General features: G+C 44.6%; 2 protein-coding genes across 2 annotated transcripts in view; both read right to left on the reverse strand.

Annotated features, from left to right (window-relative positions):
- Window positions 1-6,218: 6,218 nt before the first annotated feature.
- The window catches only part of acadl (acyl-CoA dehydrogenase long chain), a 402,840-nt gene continuing 393,172 nt past the window's right edge, over window positions 6,219-15,886 (reverse strand). Inside the window, exons 2-12 of the mRNA XM_083679951.1 lie at window positions 10,642-10,744; window positions 9,833-10,009; window positions 9,558-9,695; window positions 9,068-9,232; window positions 8,823-8,889; window positions 8,580-8,744; window positions 8,292-8,393; window positions 8,088-8,201; window positions 7,839-7,966; window positions 7,645-7,731; window positions 6,219-7,435 (exon numbers count right to left, since the gene is read on the reverse strand). Coding sequence (XP_083536077.1) covers window positions 7,342-7,435; window positions 7,645-7,731; window positions 7,839-7,966; window positions 8,088-8,201; window positions 8,292-8,393; window positions 8,580-8,744; window positions 8,823-8,889; window positions 9,068-9,232; window positions 9,558-9,695; window positions 9,833-10,009; window positions 10,642-10,733 — 1,329 coding nt within the window. The 5' untranslated portion in view covers window positions 10,734-10,744 and the 3' untranslated portion in view covers window positions 6,219-7,341. The remainder of the gene's footprint in view (window positions 7,436-7,644; window positions 7,732-7,838; window positions 7,967-8,087; window positions 8,202-8,291; window positions 8,394-8,579; window positions 8,745-8,822; window positions 8,890-9,067; window positions 9,233-9,557; window positions 9,696-9,832; window positions 10,010-10,641; window positions 10,745-15,886) is intronic.
- mylz3 (myosin, light polypeptide 3, skeletal muscle) lies at window positions 12,208-15,656 on the reverse strand. Its single transcript, XM_083679966.1, has 5 exons — window positions 15,563-15,656; window positions 13,851-13,994; window positions 13,306-13,476; window positions 13,111-13,188; window positions 12,208-12,441 (listed from the first exon to the last, which is right to left on the reverse strand). The coding sequence occupies exons 2-5, from the start codon at window positions 13,918-13,920 to the stop codon at window positions 12,413-12,415; spliced, it is 348 nt and encodes a 115-aa protein (XP_083536092.1). The 5' UTR covers window positions 13,921-13,994; window positions 15,563-15,656; the 3' UTR covers window positions 12,208-12,412.

Below are 15,886 nucleotides of genomic sequence, written 5' to 3' on the forward strand. Positions count from 1 at the left end.
CATGTTCTGAGAGGAATTCAAGAGTTACACAGTTGTAATCCTGAAAGTCGATCCGGGGGCGTCTGCTGTGGAACAGTGCCTCGACGGGAGTGTCCTCTGTAGAAGGGCACCGTCCGTGAGGGATGGAATGTGACATGGGCTGTCAGGATGGGTTTGGTAGAGTGGCTGCGGGTGAGCTGAGGATTGAGTCTTGGTTACAGCCTGGGCCTTGGCGCTGACTCCTGGGTCAGCCTGGGCCTTGGCGCTGACTCCTGGGCCTTGGCGCTGACTCCTGGGTCAGCCTGGGCCTTGGCGCTGACTCCTGGGCCTTGGCGCTGACTCCTGGGTCAGCCTGGGCCTCGGCGCTGACTCCTGGGTCAGCCTTGCCCACCCTCAGTGGAAACTGAGCTTCAGGGACCGAGCCAGTTCAGAGGTACGCTATGATAACACAGACAAAGCGTAAGTGTAAGTGTTGCCCTTTGACCTGTCCAGAGGTGTGCGCAACAAGGCTATGCTAAAAAATGTCATTCATTCAGAACAACAGAAGCTGCCGTTAAAAGCAAACACAGTACACCACGCCTAGTTAAATGCACCTCAGGTGGTATGGCTTCTATTTGAGAATGTGCCCCTCCCCCCACGTGTTCCCTGTTGAACGTGAGCGAGACTAAGCTCTGTTTGGCCATGCAGGTGGTGCAGTACTCACCCAGCGTCTTAGTGTCACCAAGATGGAGGTCAGTAGACCAGCTGGTCCCTCACATGTGAAAATTAGATTAGATTCCACATAGAGCTTAGACACCCTGAGACTTAATCACACATTAAACAACCGCCACCTCCCATTAGGCACCTGTGGAGATGCCCAGTCCGGACACACACACACACACACACACACACACACACACACACATACAAACACACACAGAGAGCGAGAGCGAGAGAGAGAGAGAGAGAGAGAGAGAGAGATAGAAAGGGAGAGAGAGAGAGAGACAGAGAGAGAGAGAGAGACAGAGAGAGAGAGAGAGAGAGAGATAGAAAGGGAGAGAGAGAGAGAGACAGAGAGAGAGAGCGAGAGAGAGAGAGAGAGAGAGATAGAAAGGGAGAGAGAGAGAGAGACAGAGAGAGAGAGCGAGAGAGAGAGAGAGAGAGAGATAGAAAGGGAGAGAGAGAGAGAGAGAGAGACAGAGAGAGAGAGAGAGAGAAAAGGAGAGAGGGATGTTGCTGTGTTTGGTTTGGCTTGTTCTCACACACATTCACACTCTGACTGACACATACACCTGACACATACAGGGCACAACGACTAGGGGTCATTGCTTCTTCCAGTTTCAGCCAGACGAGACAGAGCCAGTCTGTATCTCCACCTGACTTCAAAGGTGATGAGACGTCGTTCTGGTGAGTCCATTGTGTCAGCCCTCCCACAAACACACACACACCCCTGCATATGGGCTCTCACTCTCACCATACAAACCTAACACAAAGACCCTGACAATCACATAGTGAACACACACACACACACACACACACACACACACTGCAAGCCAACATGCGTGCATGTGCACTTTAAGATTACATTTGTGTCAAGTGTGTTTATGAACATCTATGAACATATCTATGCATGATGTTTCAATCCAAACAGAACTCCTTCCCATAAATAACAATTTAAAAAAAACTCCCAACATCCTGAGCCAAGTACGCGTGTGTCTGAGTTTTCAGAGAGCAGAGAGTGGCTCTGTGGTCTGTCCTCTCTGACAGCGCACCTAACCCAAGCCGACGTTGGGAAATATACATAACATTCCCGCGTGGCGCAGGGGACGGATTGTGTTTCCTGATCTTGGAACAGCAACACAGTCATGACTGAGCTCCACCACCTTCCTCCCTCCCTCCTTTCTCCCTCCCTCCTTCCTCCCTCTCTCCTTCCTCCCTCTCTCCTTCCTCCCTCTCTCCTTCCTCCCTCTCTCTCCATTGTGATTAAGGTCATTTCAATTATAGTGCCTGTGATTAGAGTCACCCCAATCTAGGTTGATGGAATCATGTCCGTACAGGAGAGGTGGGGCACCTGATACACATATCCTGCCTTCTCCTAATGTACTTTGTCAAACCGCATTTGACCCAAGAGCAGGATCCACTAATCTCTAGACATTGGGAGAGGAGTAGAGAGCACATGTGATGGTGTGTGGGGGGGGGGTCTTAACAATGAAAGGTGCTTCTGAGTGCCCCAATCAAACCCCTAACTGTGTACATAATCGATGCTGAACAAATAAGCTGTCAGGTTTGTCCATCTCTTAAATCCACAAATGCCTTTAAGTGGTTTGTGTTCATAGAAACATACTGCCAGAAGTCAAGGGCTAGAGTGTTTTCCTTTCAATCTGTGTCCATAGCTAAATGTCTTAAGCGATATCTATCGTTATGTGCAAATGCAATCAATAGAAGAATGTTTCATGTGAACACAAATTCCTTATGGCCCCATGTTACAAAGGAATGTTTTCATATTCAGACAAGGGAAATCATATCATCATATCATATCACCTGTCATATCATCAAGACATAAAGAATTACTTCTCAAAGACTCAGCTTTCCTAGGCCTATCTGAAATGCACTTACAGTAAGTCAATCCAAGAGTTTATGGAAACAGAGGCAGATTAAGATCAGTATCTTAGGTGGCATAACATCAAAAGGTGTGGACGTATGTATTTCTTAGCTGCAGACATACTATTTGAAGGACTATATATAGTTTTCAAGAAGCTCTTGCTGTAGATATGTAGGCTATCCATATCCTGCTAGTGATTCACCTTCAATTTATATTTTTCACTTATTTGTTATTTTACTGTTTTGCAGAACTTTAAAGTGTGACAACTTGTGAAAACGACGTGTTGACTGACAGCTATCACCCCAGCCTTGCACAGTAATAAGGTAAAGCATGCCAGGAACGAATAATTGGTGCAACTGACAGAGATTTTAATCTTACAATAGTTAAATACATGCAGGAAGCCCATCGGCGAATTCCTCCTCGGGCTACAATAGCCCATTAGCCTAATAAAAGACTAATCTTAGGACCACAATTAAAATCTAAAACGATAGGCTTACCGCTTGTTTTCATGCCACAGTAGGCCGGCTAATGAAAAGTAATAATACAAAAAGAAAACATAACCATTAACATTTCAAATGTCCAATAGTTTATCTTGGGCGGGACATTAATGATGGGGAGGGTACTGTATACTGCAGTGGTTATTCGTCAGCAAAGCCGCACCAGTTTCAGCACCATGCAGGCTGGACCTGAACAATGGGCATGCCGCAGCCCTGGAGCGCTCCGTCTTCCATAGGCAATAACCAACAAAGACCACGGGTGGATATTATGAGACGATTTGACGATGTGTATTAGGTATTGAACGCTACATGCATATAATCGGCATTCTGCATGATAAAACAGACAGACAGAAGCCGCAGCTCTAGAATGAACGAATATGTGTCTCACTCCAAGCTGATTGTGGGCTCACGCATCTAACTTAAAATAACTTTCGTCCTTTTCAACCATTTAAATGATTTAGCTTCAACAACAAAGCACATGTCCTGCTATAATGCGCAACAACTCGGATTAGTAGCCAGCAAAACAGCAATCATTATTTCAGTGACTCTTAAAACATGTTTTGAGAACTTTTGCATGTGGTGAAATAAAGAAATTCAGATGAAATAGTGCAGTGTTGATCATTTCATGGCTCAAGCTTTACATGTAATGAAATACATTCAATACTTTTCTTACCTGTTCGTGGGACTCAACGCTATTAATACCCCTGTGTGTCTGCAGCCCAAGTGACAATGAAAAGAGCTTTAGGGCTCTCAGACCCCTCCCACCGCGGTTACACTACCGTAAGTATGCCAGTGTTGGCGCGTTACAATTGTTCGCGTCTCTCACACTGGCTTCAGTGCGTCCCATTCTTACCATGCATCAATATTCTACAGATGTAGCTGGCAGCCTACCCAGACACATACCCACAGTCCACAGACACACACACACACACACTCTATAGATGGTAAATTGGAGATAGGGGCTGTCAGGCTGCAGGTCTTACAGAGGATTATAGAACAAACACAGTGTTTTTCTCCCCTCCACTTAAAAAGGGAATGGCTTTTGTGAGCTATCTGCAATGTTCTGACTACAGGGAAGGGTGCGGCTCCTACTGAGCAGTGGGAGGGGAGGGGAGGGGAGAGAGGGGGATGAGGAGAGAGGGGGATGAGGAGAGAGGGGGATGAGGAGAGAGGGGGATGAGAAGAGTGGGTGGCAAAGGAGAGACGGAGGAAGGGGAGACGGATTGATAGGAGAGCAGCTGCTCCTCTCCCCCTGGGGATCCCACCCGGCCAATGTTTGTACCACAGCCAAGACTGGCACTGTGGATTTAGTCGAATTTGAGGGTTGGAGCAGACTGGTTTCCAGTCTGCCTAAAGACATAACAGGCATGCCCATGCCATCTGCCCAGAGACATACACCCTGACAGGCACACTTGTACAACTGTACAAAAAAAACAACAGATTGATCCAAGAAAAACACATTCAACCTAATGCAGCTGTGTAGCCTGCATGGTACAGTATGTCCAAGCTTGTTCATATCACTGTAGTAAAGTGCACTGCACTGCCCTGCTTGTCTGTCTGTCTGTCTGTCTGTCTGTCTGTCTGTCTGTCTGTCTGTCTGTCTGCCTGCCTGCCTGCCTGTCTGTCTGCCTGCCTGCCTGCCTGCCTGCCTGCCTGCCTGTCTGTCTGCCTGCCTGCCTGCCTGCCTGCCTGCCTGCCTGCCTGCCTGCTTGTCTGTCTGTTTGTCTGTCTGTCTGCCTGCCTGTCTGTCTGTTTGTCTGTCTCTAGTTTTGGACTGGGTCAGTCAGAGGAAATGTCACCTGATTTTGTCCTGAGCAAAGCAGCTTATAATGGAAGGGATCAGAGAGGCAGGAGGATTTGATGCCATACCTGCCATAAGGTGGCTCTGGGCCTAACAGACTACCAGTAGATGGAAGGGGCAGGGGGAAGAATAATCGGAAACACTATATATACTATAACACTACAATATGGAGCAAAAATATGTGGTTTTATTTGAAGCGAAGCCTGGATAAGAGGAAGGAGAGGGGATGGACAACCCAACAAGCCAGTGATTCAGTTAATGGTTTGTACACAATTCACAGAAAGTAGACAAATGATACATCTCATACCAGATGATTGAGAATACTATCTGCTTGCTGCTCCATACACCTGACATCAAAGACGTGCCCAACCGACAGCAGAGTGCCTCAGGCTTCCTCAATGCACTCACTGCCATCTTGTGGTTAAAATAATGATATACTGTATATATAGCTCATATGTGAATAGATATAATATGTACTGTAACCTATGTATAAGATCATGACCTCGGTGTCCTCAATGGTAGTTACGGCCCTGGATAGAACCGATCACCCTTTGATGAAGACCTCCAAATGAGAAGGGTCTGTCCTATGGGGCTCTATATAGGGATATCACTCACATGCACTAACGTGCTACTTCTCAGTTGACATGGGTGTTGTCTGTTTCAGCCACACCAACGTCCATCGACACTGAAACATGTGGATGTTTAAGTGAGTAGCCTATGCCAACCTTGGTCTTAAACCGGTAGTCTATAATCTTTATTCAGATATACAAGTTATAGGCTTTATTCTGGTTAGGCAATTCAATCAAAATGATTCAAATGACTAACATCAATACAAATCTACATTTATTAAATAATGCTTTGATGACTTCTGAATTACAAATAATGAAAGAAGTTGCCTTTGCATAAAGCTCATTCTTGGTAGTTTACTAAATTACATCTTTTGACCTCCAATTTCTAAGAAAAGCTCCCTGTCTAGCCGTTTGAATTATTATGTCAGAATAAGTATTGGTTGGTTGCACTTTGTCAGGGTGTGAATTGTATATGGTCATTTCACATAATCATAAACAACTCTGGCCCGAAGGAAATTGCATACAAACCTTTGGACCTGTGGCGCCACCTCTGCCTCATCATTGAACTCCTCAAGAGTCCTTCAAACTCAAAGGATAACCATAGATTCACTGAGTCATTCTACCAACCACTTCATAACATTGCAAAACAGCGATGATACATGTTACAAATACGATTGATTCAGAGTGCCGAAGAGTAGTAGAATAGTATGTTTCACTTTGCAAAGTAAATTACTATATGGTTTATATAGCATGTGCTGTATTTATACTTTAGAAACATGTATTACTGAATACTGTACGTCCTAGCTGTCATAATCCATAAGCCTTATTGTTAAGAAAGCAGTGGACTGTCTATAGGTCTACCAAATGGCTAGTTATCATTTAAGAGCAGTTTGATTAAGTTGTAGAGCAAATTATTGTATGCAATGACAAGACAATTATATCAAAAGATATAGGTATTGCATTGTGAAAAGCAAATGCATGTATTTCAAGTATTTAAAGTCTGAAATAGTGAGTCACTGAGATGAAAAAGTGGTTCTATGATGTGTTATAATGCATTGTCTGTGTGTTGTATTCAGTCAACTGAACAGTGTTTTGTAGTTTTGAAAAAGTGCATTGTTCATGAACCATTTTGAGTTTAGTTCTGAAATGTAAGCACATATCTGATATTAGCATCAAAGCAATCAGAAAAAACTGTAAGGCAAATCACAGAGCTCATAGATGTCAGTTATCTTGTTGCAATGGAAGTTTGAACACAATAACAGTACAAGTACAACACACCCAAAAGATAACCACAAAAAAAAACTGTTGTTGGAAGGATATTAGAACATGTATTGCTAGATTATGCTTCAATAGGCAGGACATACTGTACATTGTTATTTATAACAACTTAAGGGTGTGTTTAAATAAAACAAATGCCTCAAAATGGCTTAAACATTCGTAATTCTAACAAATTATAATTTCATAAGTCCTATTGTCTGGCTTCTCAAAGTGCATTCAAAAGGATGATGAGACCTTCAAGAGATATGAACTCATAACTGGCTAATGGCTAACATTTCATTTTTATATTATTATACAATTAATTTGTTTTCTAACCCCATAAAAAATAATGTGATGAACACAGAAATACATTAACACTTAGAAGGCATTACAAAAATATACAATTTCATTATGTGCATTTGCATTCTGTTCGTAGAGGCCAAAGGCAGGAAGAAATAAACCTAGAGTCTAGAACACTATGAAGCTCTATTAGCAAAAAATTAAGAAAATCAGAACATCTACTCCAAACCTGCCCATAAAAAGCAGCAACTGGTCTTCAGTGAACATGAGAATCACGTTTAAAAGGCACCGACAACAAACGTTATTGGTTTAAGGGCCACTCCTTAGCCCCACTCAACGATGAAAATGGGACTCGTCTCACTTCTGGCTAACAATGTCGCGAGCGATCAGCTCCTTCATGATCTCGTTGGTGCCTCCATAGATGGGTTGAATACGGGAGTCTACAAATGCCCTGAGAGAGAGAGAGAGAGAGAGAGAGAGAGAGAGAGAGAGAGAGAGAGAGAGAGAGAGAGAGAGAGAGAGAGAGAGCAGGAACAGGAGGAGGAAAAAGAAGATAAGTATGGTTGCACAGTGGAGGACCAGTCGTAAGTTCCTCAAAAAGCCCCATCTTTAAAATAAGCCATGCCAATGTTCATTTCTAATTGGGTGTCTGTAACTCACTTGGCAATGGGGTACTCCCACATGTAGCCCCACCCTCCATGGAGCTGCAGACACTGAGTGGCCACCTTGTTCTGGAGCTCTGATGCCCTGGAAACAACAAGGAAGTAACAGTGGACGCAGATAAGTCAGCATTGGCCAAGAATGAATATTCAAAGTATTGGAGAACCGTATGCTGGTGGGTGGTGTGTGCTCACCAGTACTTGGCCATGGAGGCGGTAGAAGAGTCCAGACGTTTCCCTGAATGGAGCTGGAGGCAGCTGTCTACAAAGGCCCGTCCCACGCAGATCTCAGTCTTCAGCTCGGCCAGCTTGTGCTGCACTGTCTGTCCGGGACCATAAGAGAGAGAGAGAGAGAGAGTAAGTGGACCACTCCAGTCACGTAAACGTACTGTACTACCCCAAAGCACTGGGCACTGTTTGAAACACAGTGAACTACAGACTGACCTGCAGATGAGAGATGGTCTTGCCGAAAGCCTTCCTCTGCGTCACATAGTTCCTGGTCTCTTCAAACATGAACTCACAGCTGGCCATGGCCATGTCGGCGATGAGCAGGCGCTCCTGAGAGGACGAGGGTGAAGCACAGAGTATGAAAATAAATATTCCTAATCACCTCTGGGGGTGCTATGTCGGGCTGCTGAACGTTTCTACCTGTGGGAGCTCGTTCATCAGGTAGTAGAAGCCCTTGTTGACTTGTCCCAGGAGAGCGTCGGCGGGGAGCCGAACGTCCTCAAAGAACAGCTCTGCAGTGTCCTACGGAAAAGGGACAGAGGGGAGAGGGTGTCATATTCTGTGTTGTCACCCTCATGCCAACTCACTCGATATCTATTGTTAATGGACGTCAATTAGGAGTTAATGTTTACATCTAGTAACACCTCTCTCTGTGAGAGGTGACTCGTGCCGATATCGAGAGGCACGCTATGGCCGCCATCTTTGCACCTGTGCTTTCAGGCCGATCTTCTCCAGCTTGCGGCCCTTGTGGTAGCCCTTCATACCGTCCTCCACCAGGAAGAGGCTGATCCCATGGGCCGCGGTACGTGCCTCCCGGTTCGTCACGGTCACCACGATCACCACGTCGCTCATCCAGCCGTTGGTGATGAACACCTAGAGAGTGACAGGTGACAGGTGAGCATGGTCAATCTCGGCCGATCCTCAAAAAAACCGCATCACACCTGAACGTACCTTGTTACCGTTGAGGATCCAGTCACTGCCATCCTTCTTAGCGTAGGTCCTCACACCTTGGAGATCGCTGAGATGGAAAGAGGTTAGGTTGTTTAAGAAGGATGGGCTGACTGTGACCACATAGGCATTTACGTCAAAGGAGACACATTACACGACTGTAGGTCTTAAAACAATCTACCTGTAAACTTTAGCATCAAGTCAAATTCTCAAGCAGTAAATGTGTGTGTTGGCCATCTGGGCCTCACCTGCCGGCCCCTGGCTCCGTCATGGCGATAGCCCCAATGAATTTCCCAGCAGTCAACTGGGGTATGAATCGATCGATTTGGGCTTTGGAGCCGTAGTTACTGATGTAGGGCATGACGATCTCAGAGTGCAGGGCAAAGCCGGGGCCGGAGCAGTTGGAATACATCCTGCAACAGAGAGGCACAGCGTAGAGTTGGGTGAGGAGGGTCTGGTACGGTCTGAGTTAGGTGGTTGCATAAGAAAGCCTGAACAGGATTATTTTTATCTGCTCTCCGACTGTTCTGGCAGGAACACCATGGAGCTAAAGCGAGGAAGACTGTTGTCCTTGACATTTTGGATCGGACTTCGGGTGTCTGGAATACCACACTTACACTGCTACATGTTCATAGTTCATCATCTACTGTACTCGGCAACTTAATACGGCAAAGGTGTTTTGTTCAAGACTTTTGGCTTGGAGAATACTGTCCCTACTCCTGGACTGAGGATACTCACTGCTCCTCCCACACCACGGCTGCAGACAGCAGGTCTCCTCCAATCCCTCCGTGCTCCTCTGGGGTGAGTATTCCCAGCAGGCCCTGCTCCCCAGCTTTCTCCCACAGCTCTCTGCTCACCTGACCTGCCTTCTCCCATCTGTGATTTTGGAGAGGAAGACAAAAGAGAGCATTGTAGTCCTTATTATTCTACGGACGAGACAATCATTCGTGCAGACATGCAGGAAGCACCAGAGGTCAATAGTAGGCACAGGGATTAGCTCAGACAGTACATACTCCTTATGGTAGGGCACCACCTCCTCTTGGAAGAAGCGTCGGACACTCTGTCTGAAGAGGTCATGGTCCTCAGTGAAGATCCTGCGTGTGCCAAAGTCCATCAGAGACTTGGCGCTGGACGTCTCCGGACGAAAGGGCAAGGCAGCTTCACCATGCTCAGGATGGGTGTGCTGCATTCTGGGAGATAGAGGCACATACGTATAGATAAACCATTCAGCTAACCTAGTGGCATGATTGTCTAAATCCTCAAAACTCTTAAATCCACCTTAGTTACTGCCAAATAATATTTGTCCAGGATTACTAAATCTCATTCACACCCTTGCTAGAAACAAATAAGCTGTGACTAATTCTGAGACAGGTGATAAGGGATCATGGGAAGGTGCAGTGTAGTCTTATTTGAACCTTGGCTTAAGTCACCTAGAATGACATTAAACCAAGCAACAAGGAGGGGAAAATAAAGCTTCCAAGAAGATGAACGAAAAATCAACACGTATAGTTCAGTATAATCAGGTTTACGAAGGGGACTCCAATTTGCAGTTATGGCTGCAGTGGGCTCAACACATACGAGGTAGGGCAGTTCATGTTAGTGTGCCAAAGGTTACGGTGTTCCAGTTTCACAGTGCATCAACAGACAATGTTTTCAAATGCTTACCAATGCCTCAATAAACATTTTTAAAAAACACAGACAAGCACAAAAGTGGTGTGACGAATGCATAGACTGAATAGTTCCATAGATAGTGTAAAACTTTCATTCACTTGACATTATGACACAGTAATCACACTTTCACCATTAAATCTACGAGACGCACCTGCCATTTGCATTTGTGAAGAGTATTTGTCCACCGCGAGACCCATTTTTTAATCCAGATAAACAACTTTTAACAGCCTTTTGAACAAACATCTTCCCTTGCACTGTTTTCACACATCCGACACAAACAAATATCTGGAAGCGTACTCTCACTCTTCCTCATATTGTGTTGAGAGAAAGGTAGAGTGCAGCTGGCTGTTGAGAGTTGCTGCCATCTACTGGGTGGAGGCTTTTCCTGCGCAGTAGTGTTCCTGCGCAGTAGTGTTCCTGCGCAGTAGTGTTCCTGCGCAGTAGTGTTCCTGCGCATTTGTGCAAGGGACGTACTGTATGGAACGTCAACTGACGCAGGCCACGTCGTGTCAGTATGTCGTCCCTTGTCAGATAGTGTTCCCTCTCTATTAATTGTGGTTTTAAGAGTTATCTAAGGCAAAATGTCATTCATGATGGCCTACTTACATGTCCCCATTGCATTCCAAGTGTTTTCATGCATTTTAAAGAATGTTTTAACATGAATTATTACATTCAGACCATTAACAGATGTTTCGCAATTTGTCAATTTAACAACAACATTAATTACAGTTTTTTACTTGAATTATATAACATTACATATGCAATCAATAATATGTCATCTGCAAGCATCAGCAACGTCTTACAATGAATAAATGAAAAATCGGCATATTTTGAATACATAGATCATCACCATTACCCAGCGTCTTGTAGGGTCAAGGGGTCGCAGACCTCAGGCAGTTATTGCATGCAAAGGATATGCAACCAAATACTAAACATGAGTGCCTCATTTGGACATAATATGAATCTGTCCAAACACTCTTGGTGCCCAGAAATAGAGGGACTATGTATAGAAAGTGTTTCTATATGGTGAAACCAATATGTATACAAATACCCTAAAATAGCTGACAATCTGTACTTTAACCTCATGTTAACTGTTTGATTTCAAATCTAAACTTCCGGAGTATAGAGCCAGAAGAAGAAAAATGCTTCACTGTCCAACTACCTAAACAGGGCATTGTAAATATGACACTTGACAGCAGAGAGATGTGCTGATCTAAAATCTTTAAATGTCCTCTGTGATCCCATGATCTTACCATAAACAACATGTCGCCATAACTGCAGTCCGACTCAGCAAAGTGTCATCTTTCAGGCAAGGGGCTATATCCTATAGCTACAGTATATCAAATAGCATGATCTTCTACTGATGGTATCTTCACTGGGTGCTCATGCAAATAATGGATGCCCATAATATCTAATAGTAGTGATTGATCAATGTAATTCATTTCATACACTATGTTCTATACACAATGAAAGACCAAGAATCAAGCCAGGTGGGACGTTCTCTAGGAAACTTTTATTCTGAAATCACAGAGTGAAAATAAATACAACTTTCAGGGGAGGACGGAGGGTTTGGCGGCCAATCCACAATCGTGTCCAGCACCTTTGGCATTGCTGGGGCAGTGATGTCATGACTTGGATGAGCGGGGTAGAGGGAACAACCCTCACCCCTGCTCCCCCATCCCGTGTGGAGAGACGCACCCCAGAGGGGGGAGGGCCAGGAGAGGCTCTACAGCGGAAAAGTGGCTTCCAAAGAGGGGAGTGAAAAGTGACGAACGAAAAAGAAAAATAAACTGAGTGGATTCGCTTTGACATCCCATAGTCCTTTCCTTTCCTAGGCTGGTCTTGGAAACAGTGTGGATGTCCTGACACCATGGGGTCTGCAGATAAGCTTCAGCTTCCTCAGCACTCCTGCCAGAGGCCTCTTACACAGACATGACGTGCTTGACGAATGCTAGGGGGAGAACAGCAAAGAGGGAGTATTAGTACACTGTACTGGAAGCTCTGTGTCTACAGCATGTCAGAAGCACTGTCCTGTACACCCTTTAAGTAGGGGAGACTGGGAGCACTTGTTTAAAAAAATAAATAATAATAATTGCAATAAACTCTAATCTGAGAACACTGATCCTCAACCAGTCGTTGTTTGGTATCAGAAAACATCCGTCTATCATTCATACATTTGTAGGTCTGTAAAGAGGACGCTTGGATCACGGGGGGGGGGGGGGCAAATGTAACAGTGGGCGGGGGCAAATGTAACACCTTTAAAATAGATATTTGATTGACTTTTTCCACACAGGGAGTAAACCTAACTGTGCATGTACCGAGTGAGTTTCATCTCTCTTAACTTTTTTCTGATTGGAGAAAAGCAGGGTGTTACAATTGGTTACATTCAAAAAGTAACTACTGTTACATTGGTCCCCGGTCTCCCCTCCTATACACTCATCTAAATCATTCAAAGTGTACATAGTAAGCCATAATAGCCTTGACTGTGGGCTAATCCACGTTGAGAATATGTAGCCTTACCAAACACGATGACACCAAAGCATCTCTCAGGTCATGGTACTGTTTTACGCTATCTGTGAATTGACCAATGATATTCCTTCTGCTCAGTGAACAGACTTACCCTCGTAGTGGATTGTGCCGTTCTCGTCCTCCTGTCCTGTCATGAGGGAATCAATCTCTGCCTCGGTCATCTTCTCGCCTAAAAGTGCCACACAAGGAGCAGGGTTAGTCTCCGTTTCACATTCAGAAGCAGCCCCTCATACATTGGGCCTACTTAAGTGTCCGTGGCTACGTCTATATTTGGCCTTTGACTCACCCAGTGTTCCCAGCACGATACGCAGCTCAGCGCCCATCACTGTGCCGTTGCCCTCCTTGTCAAAGACACGCAGACCCTCAACGTAGTCATCGTAGGTACCTTTGGCGACTGCGTCAACTGTCTTCAGCATGGGCAGGAAAGCGTCGAATGCCATCCTCTTGTTCTCCATGTCTGAAAAAATGGAGAGCAGATCAACATTACACACCATTATTCTGTTTTTTGGGGGGGAGGTTTTTTTACGACAGATGGTGTTACACACACAGAATGACACACGAACACATGTCGTAACACAATATATTCCACACAGAATCTACTGTATGGACTCTTATTGCAGAAACATGGAAAAAATGATTGGCTCTCCCGTTATGGGTAGTAACTTAATGTCTACTACAATTTATATTCACAATTATATAACCTTGTCTATTTCAACAGCTGTGGTGTTTTTATGCCATAGGAAGAGAGGTGTGTGTCTTTACGTGTGACTAATTCCAACCAGACACAACGTAATAAATATTCCAACCCCTCGTAGCTTATGGGGGTCTCACCGTCAGCAGATGGGTTTCCCAGGATCGCCTTCACGTCCTTGTTGGTGGGGTTCTGTCCCAGGGCGCGCATGATGTCGGCCACCTGGTTATAGGCCACCTGGCTGTCACCAACTCTGTCGAAGAGACCGAAAGCCTCTTTGAAGTCTGGAAGGACAGACAGAGGAGTTTTGGTGAGATGGGTAGAAAATGCAGACAGAAAACACAGAATGTATAGAAAATGTAGACACATGCAGATATAGACTATATTTACCTAAATGATTAAATAAATATGAATATTAATATAAGGTTGCAAAAGAAATCCATGAGATTGTAGATATAACACCATTATTGTCTTTCATTTATCATGAATATGACAAGAATAGAAAATGGCAAAACTTGTAAATGTTGTGCTGAAGATACAGAGGAGAGATCGAAATATAGCACTGGTATGTAGGCTTATGCTGTCGGCAGGGTCAAAGACAGTGAAAGCTATATTCTTCCCTCATTTCCCCCTGCTAATTACAAGCAACAGTTGTGTACACACACACCAGAGACAGGTAGGGAGTGTGTTAGAACAAGGGTTAGCTATTTCTATGGACTCCACCAGAAAGAGATCCGCTGACAGATTAATGTTCTTATGTGATTTCCGAACAGCGGCAGCTGTCCCCCTCTGCTAGCGTTTGGGTGGCATTTAGTGCACCGATGGGCAATTGATACGCCCTGAGAAAGTAACCCACGCCATATATGGGCACGGCTGTCTCCGCCTGGCTCGAGTTAAACATAAAAAAGCTGACAGCAGCGTAATCAACACCCCCTGCATGGCCTGCGCCTACATTCCAGGCTGCATCTAGCTGCTCTGGCCAGTAGCACAAGTGCTCCGAAAACGATAGTTTTCTGATAGTGAATTATCTAATAAAAAACTGAATACAAGAATTGTGTGGAATCATGTGATTTGCCCTGATACACTGAGAGCCTTGCCAGAGTTACTCAACAAAATAGGCTACTGCCGATATTGCTGCCATAATTATACTTCTTATACAGGTAAAAAAAAAAAAGATAAATACACAAACTATCCACATGCATCCAAACATATGTAATCCCTAAGACAAAATATTGATAGAGGGTTATTTAATGCGTACAATATAGGAGGCATATATAATACTGAACTGCCACCAGTTGTACGGGACAACTGTAGACATAACTCTGTGAAGGACGTCTATGAAAGGGCATGTCTTTCAGCGAGGAACAAAAGGCTAGAGGATCACGCTTTACATTCCTGCTGTAAGGAGATGCCACTGGCTCTGCATCTTAAACTTCCAACCCAGAGATTAACACTATCCTAGGGCCAGGACCACCGTGCAATTAAAGATCTGGCCCTGCTCAGAATAGACAGGACACAAATCCATCCGACAGCTGAACACTCCTGTGTGGATTCTGCCCTAGCGGTGCCAAGGGGTCCACACTGGATATGTTTCAGGTCTTTCCACCCTCTTATCAATTAGTTATCAACTGGCCATGAAGACCACATAGCCAATAAAATATGACTGTTAAAAAAAAAGATCTAGCCAATTTAAAGTGTTGCGAGTGCTACAAACTGGTTGTCTTGTCTTACAGCTGTGAGTGCTACTTCCAACAACACAGAGGGAATGTTTTTTTTAAATGCACCTCACTTCACTTGTGAAAGGCTCAAATGATCCACTTTTCTCCCACAAACACGCCTGGGCTTCACTTACCCTCAATCTGATCCGCTGAGAACTCGGATGCAGCAGGTGCAGGTGCAGCCACTTCGGCCTGTCAGACGCACAACAACAGCACCACATCAGTCCCAATTCTTACCATTCCAACACCACTAGCATACTTACACCACATGGTCACATACAGGGTGCAAAATGTCTCTACAGAACAACAATGGAATAACAAACGTCAATGTTTAGTCACAAATGCATTAGATGCCAGGTAATGAGTTACACTAGTGTGAAGATGGAAATAAATTAATACACTGAATGGCACAAATGTAAAGATTGAATGAGGGATATACTCCATGTTTTCATTCTTTA

This window comes from Argentina silus, assembly GCF_951799395.1.
Source record: "Argentina silus genome assembly, chromosome: 11".
NCBI classification, from domain to species: Eukaryota; Metazoa; Chordata; class Actinopteri; order Argentiniformes; family Argentinidae; genus Argentina; species Argentina silus.

Bases quoted from the DNA above. Each gene is read 5' to 3' on its own strand.
- mylz3 (XM_083679966.1), bottom strand. From the start codon at position 13,920: ATGCGCGCCCTGGGACAGAACCCCACCAACAAGGACGTGAAGGCGATC. The intron at 13,189-13,305 runs GTGAGTCAAAGG...TGGCACTTTTAG, and splicing joins TATCGTGCTGGGAACACTGG to GCGAGAAGATGACCGAGGCA. The intron at 12,442-13,110 runs GTAAGTCTGTTC...TTCTCCCCCTAG, and splicing joins CGGCACAATCCACTACGAGG to CATTCGTCAAGCACGTCATG.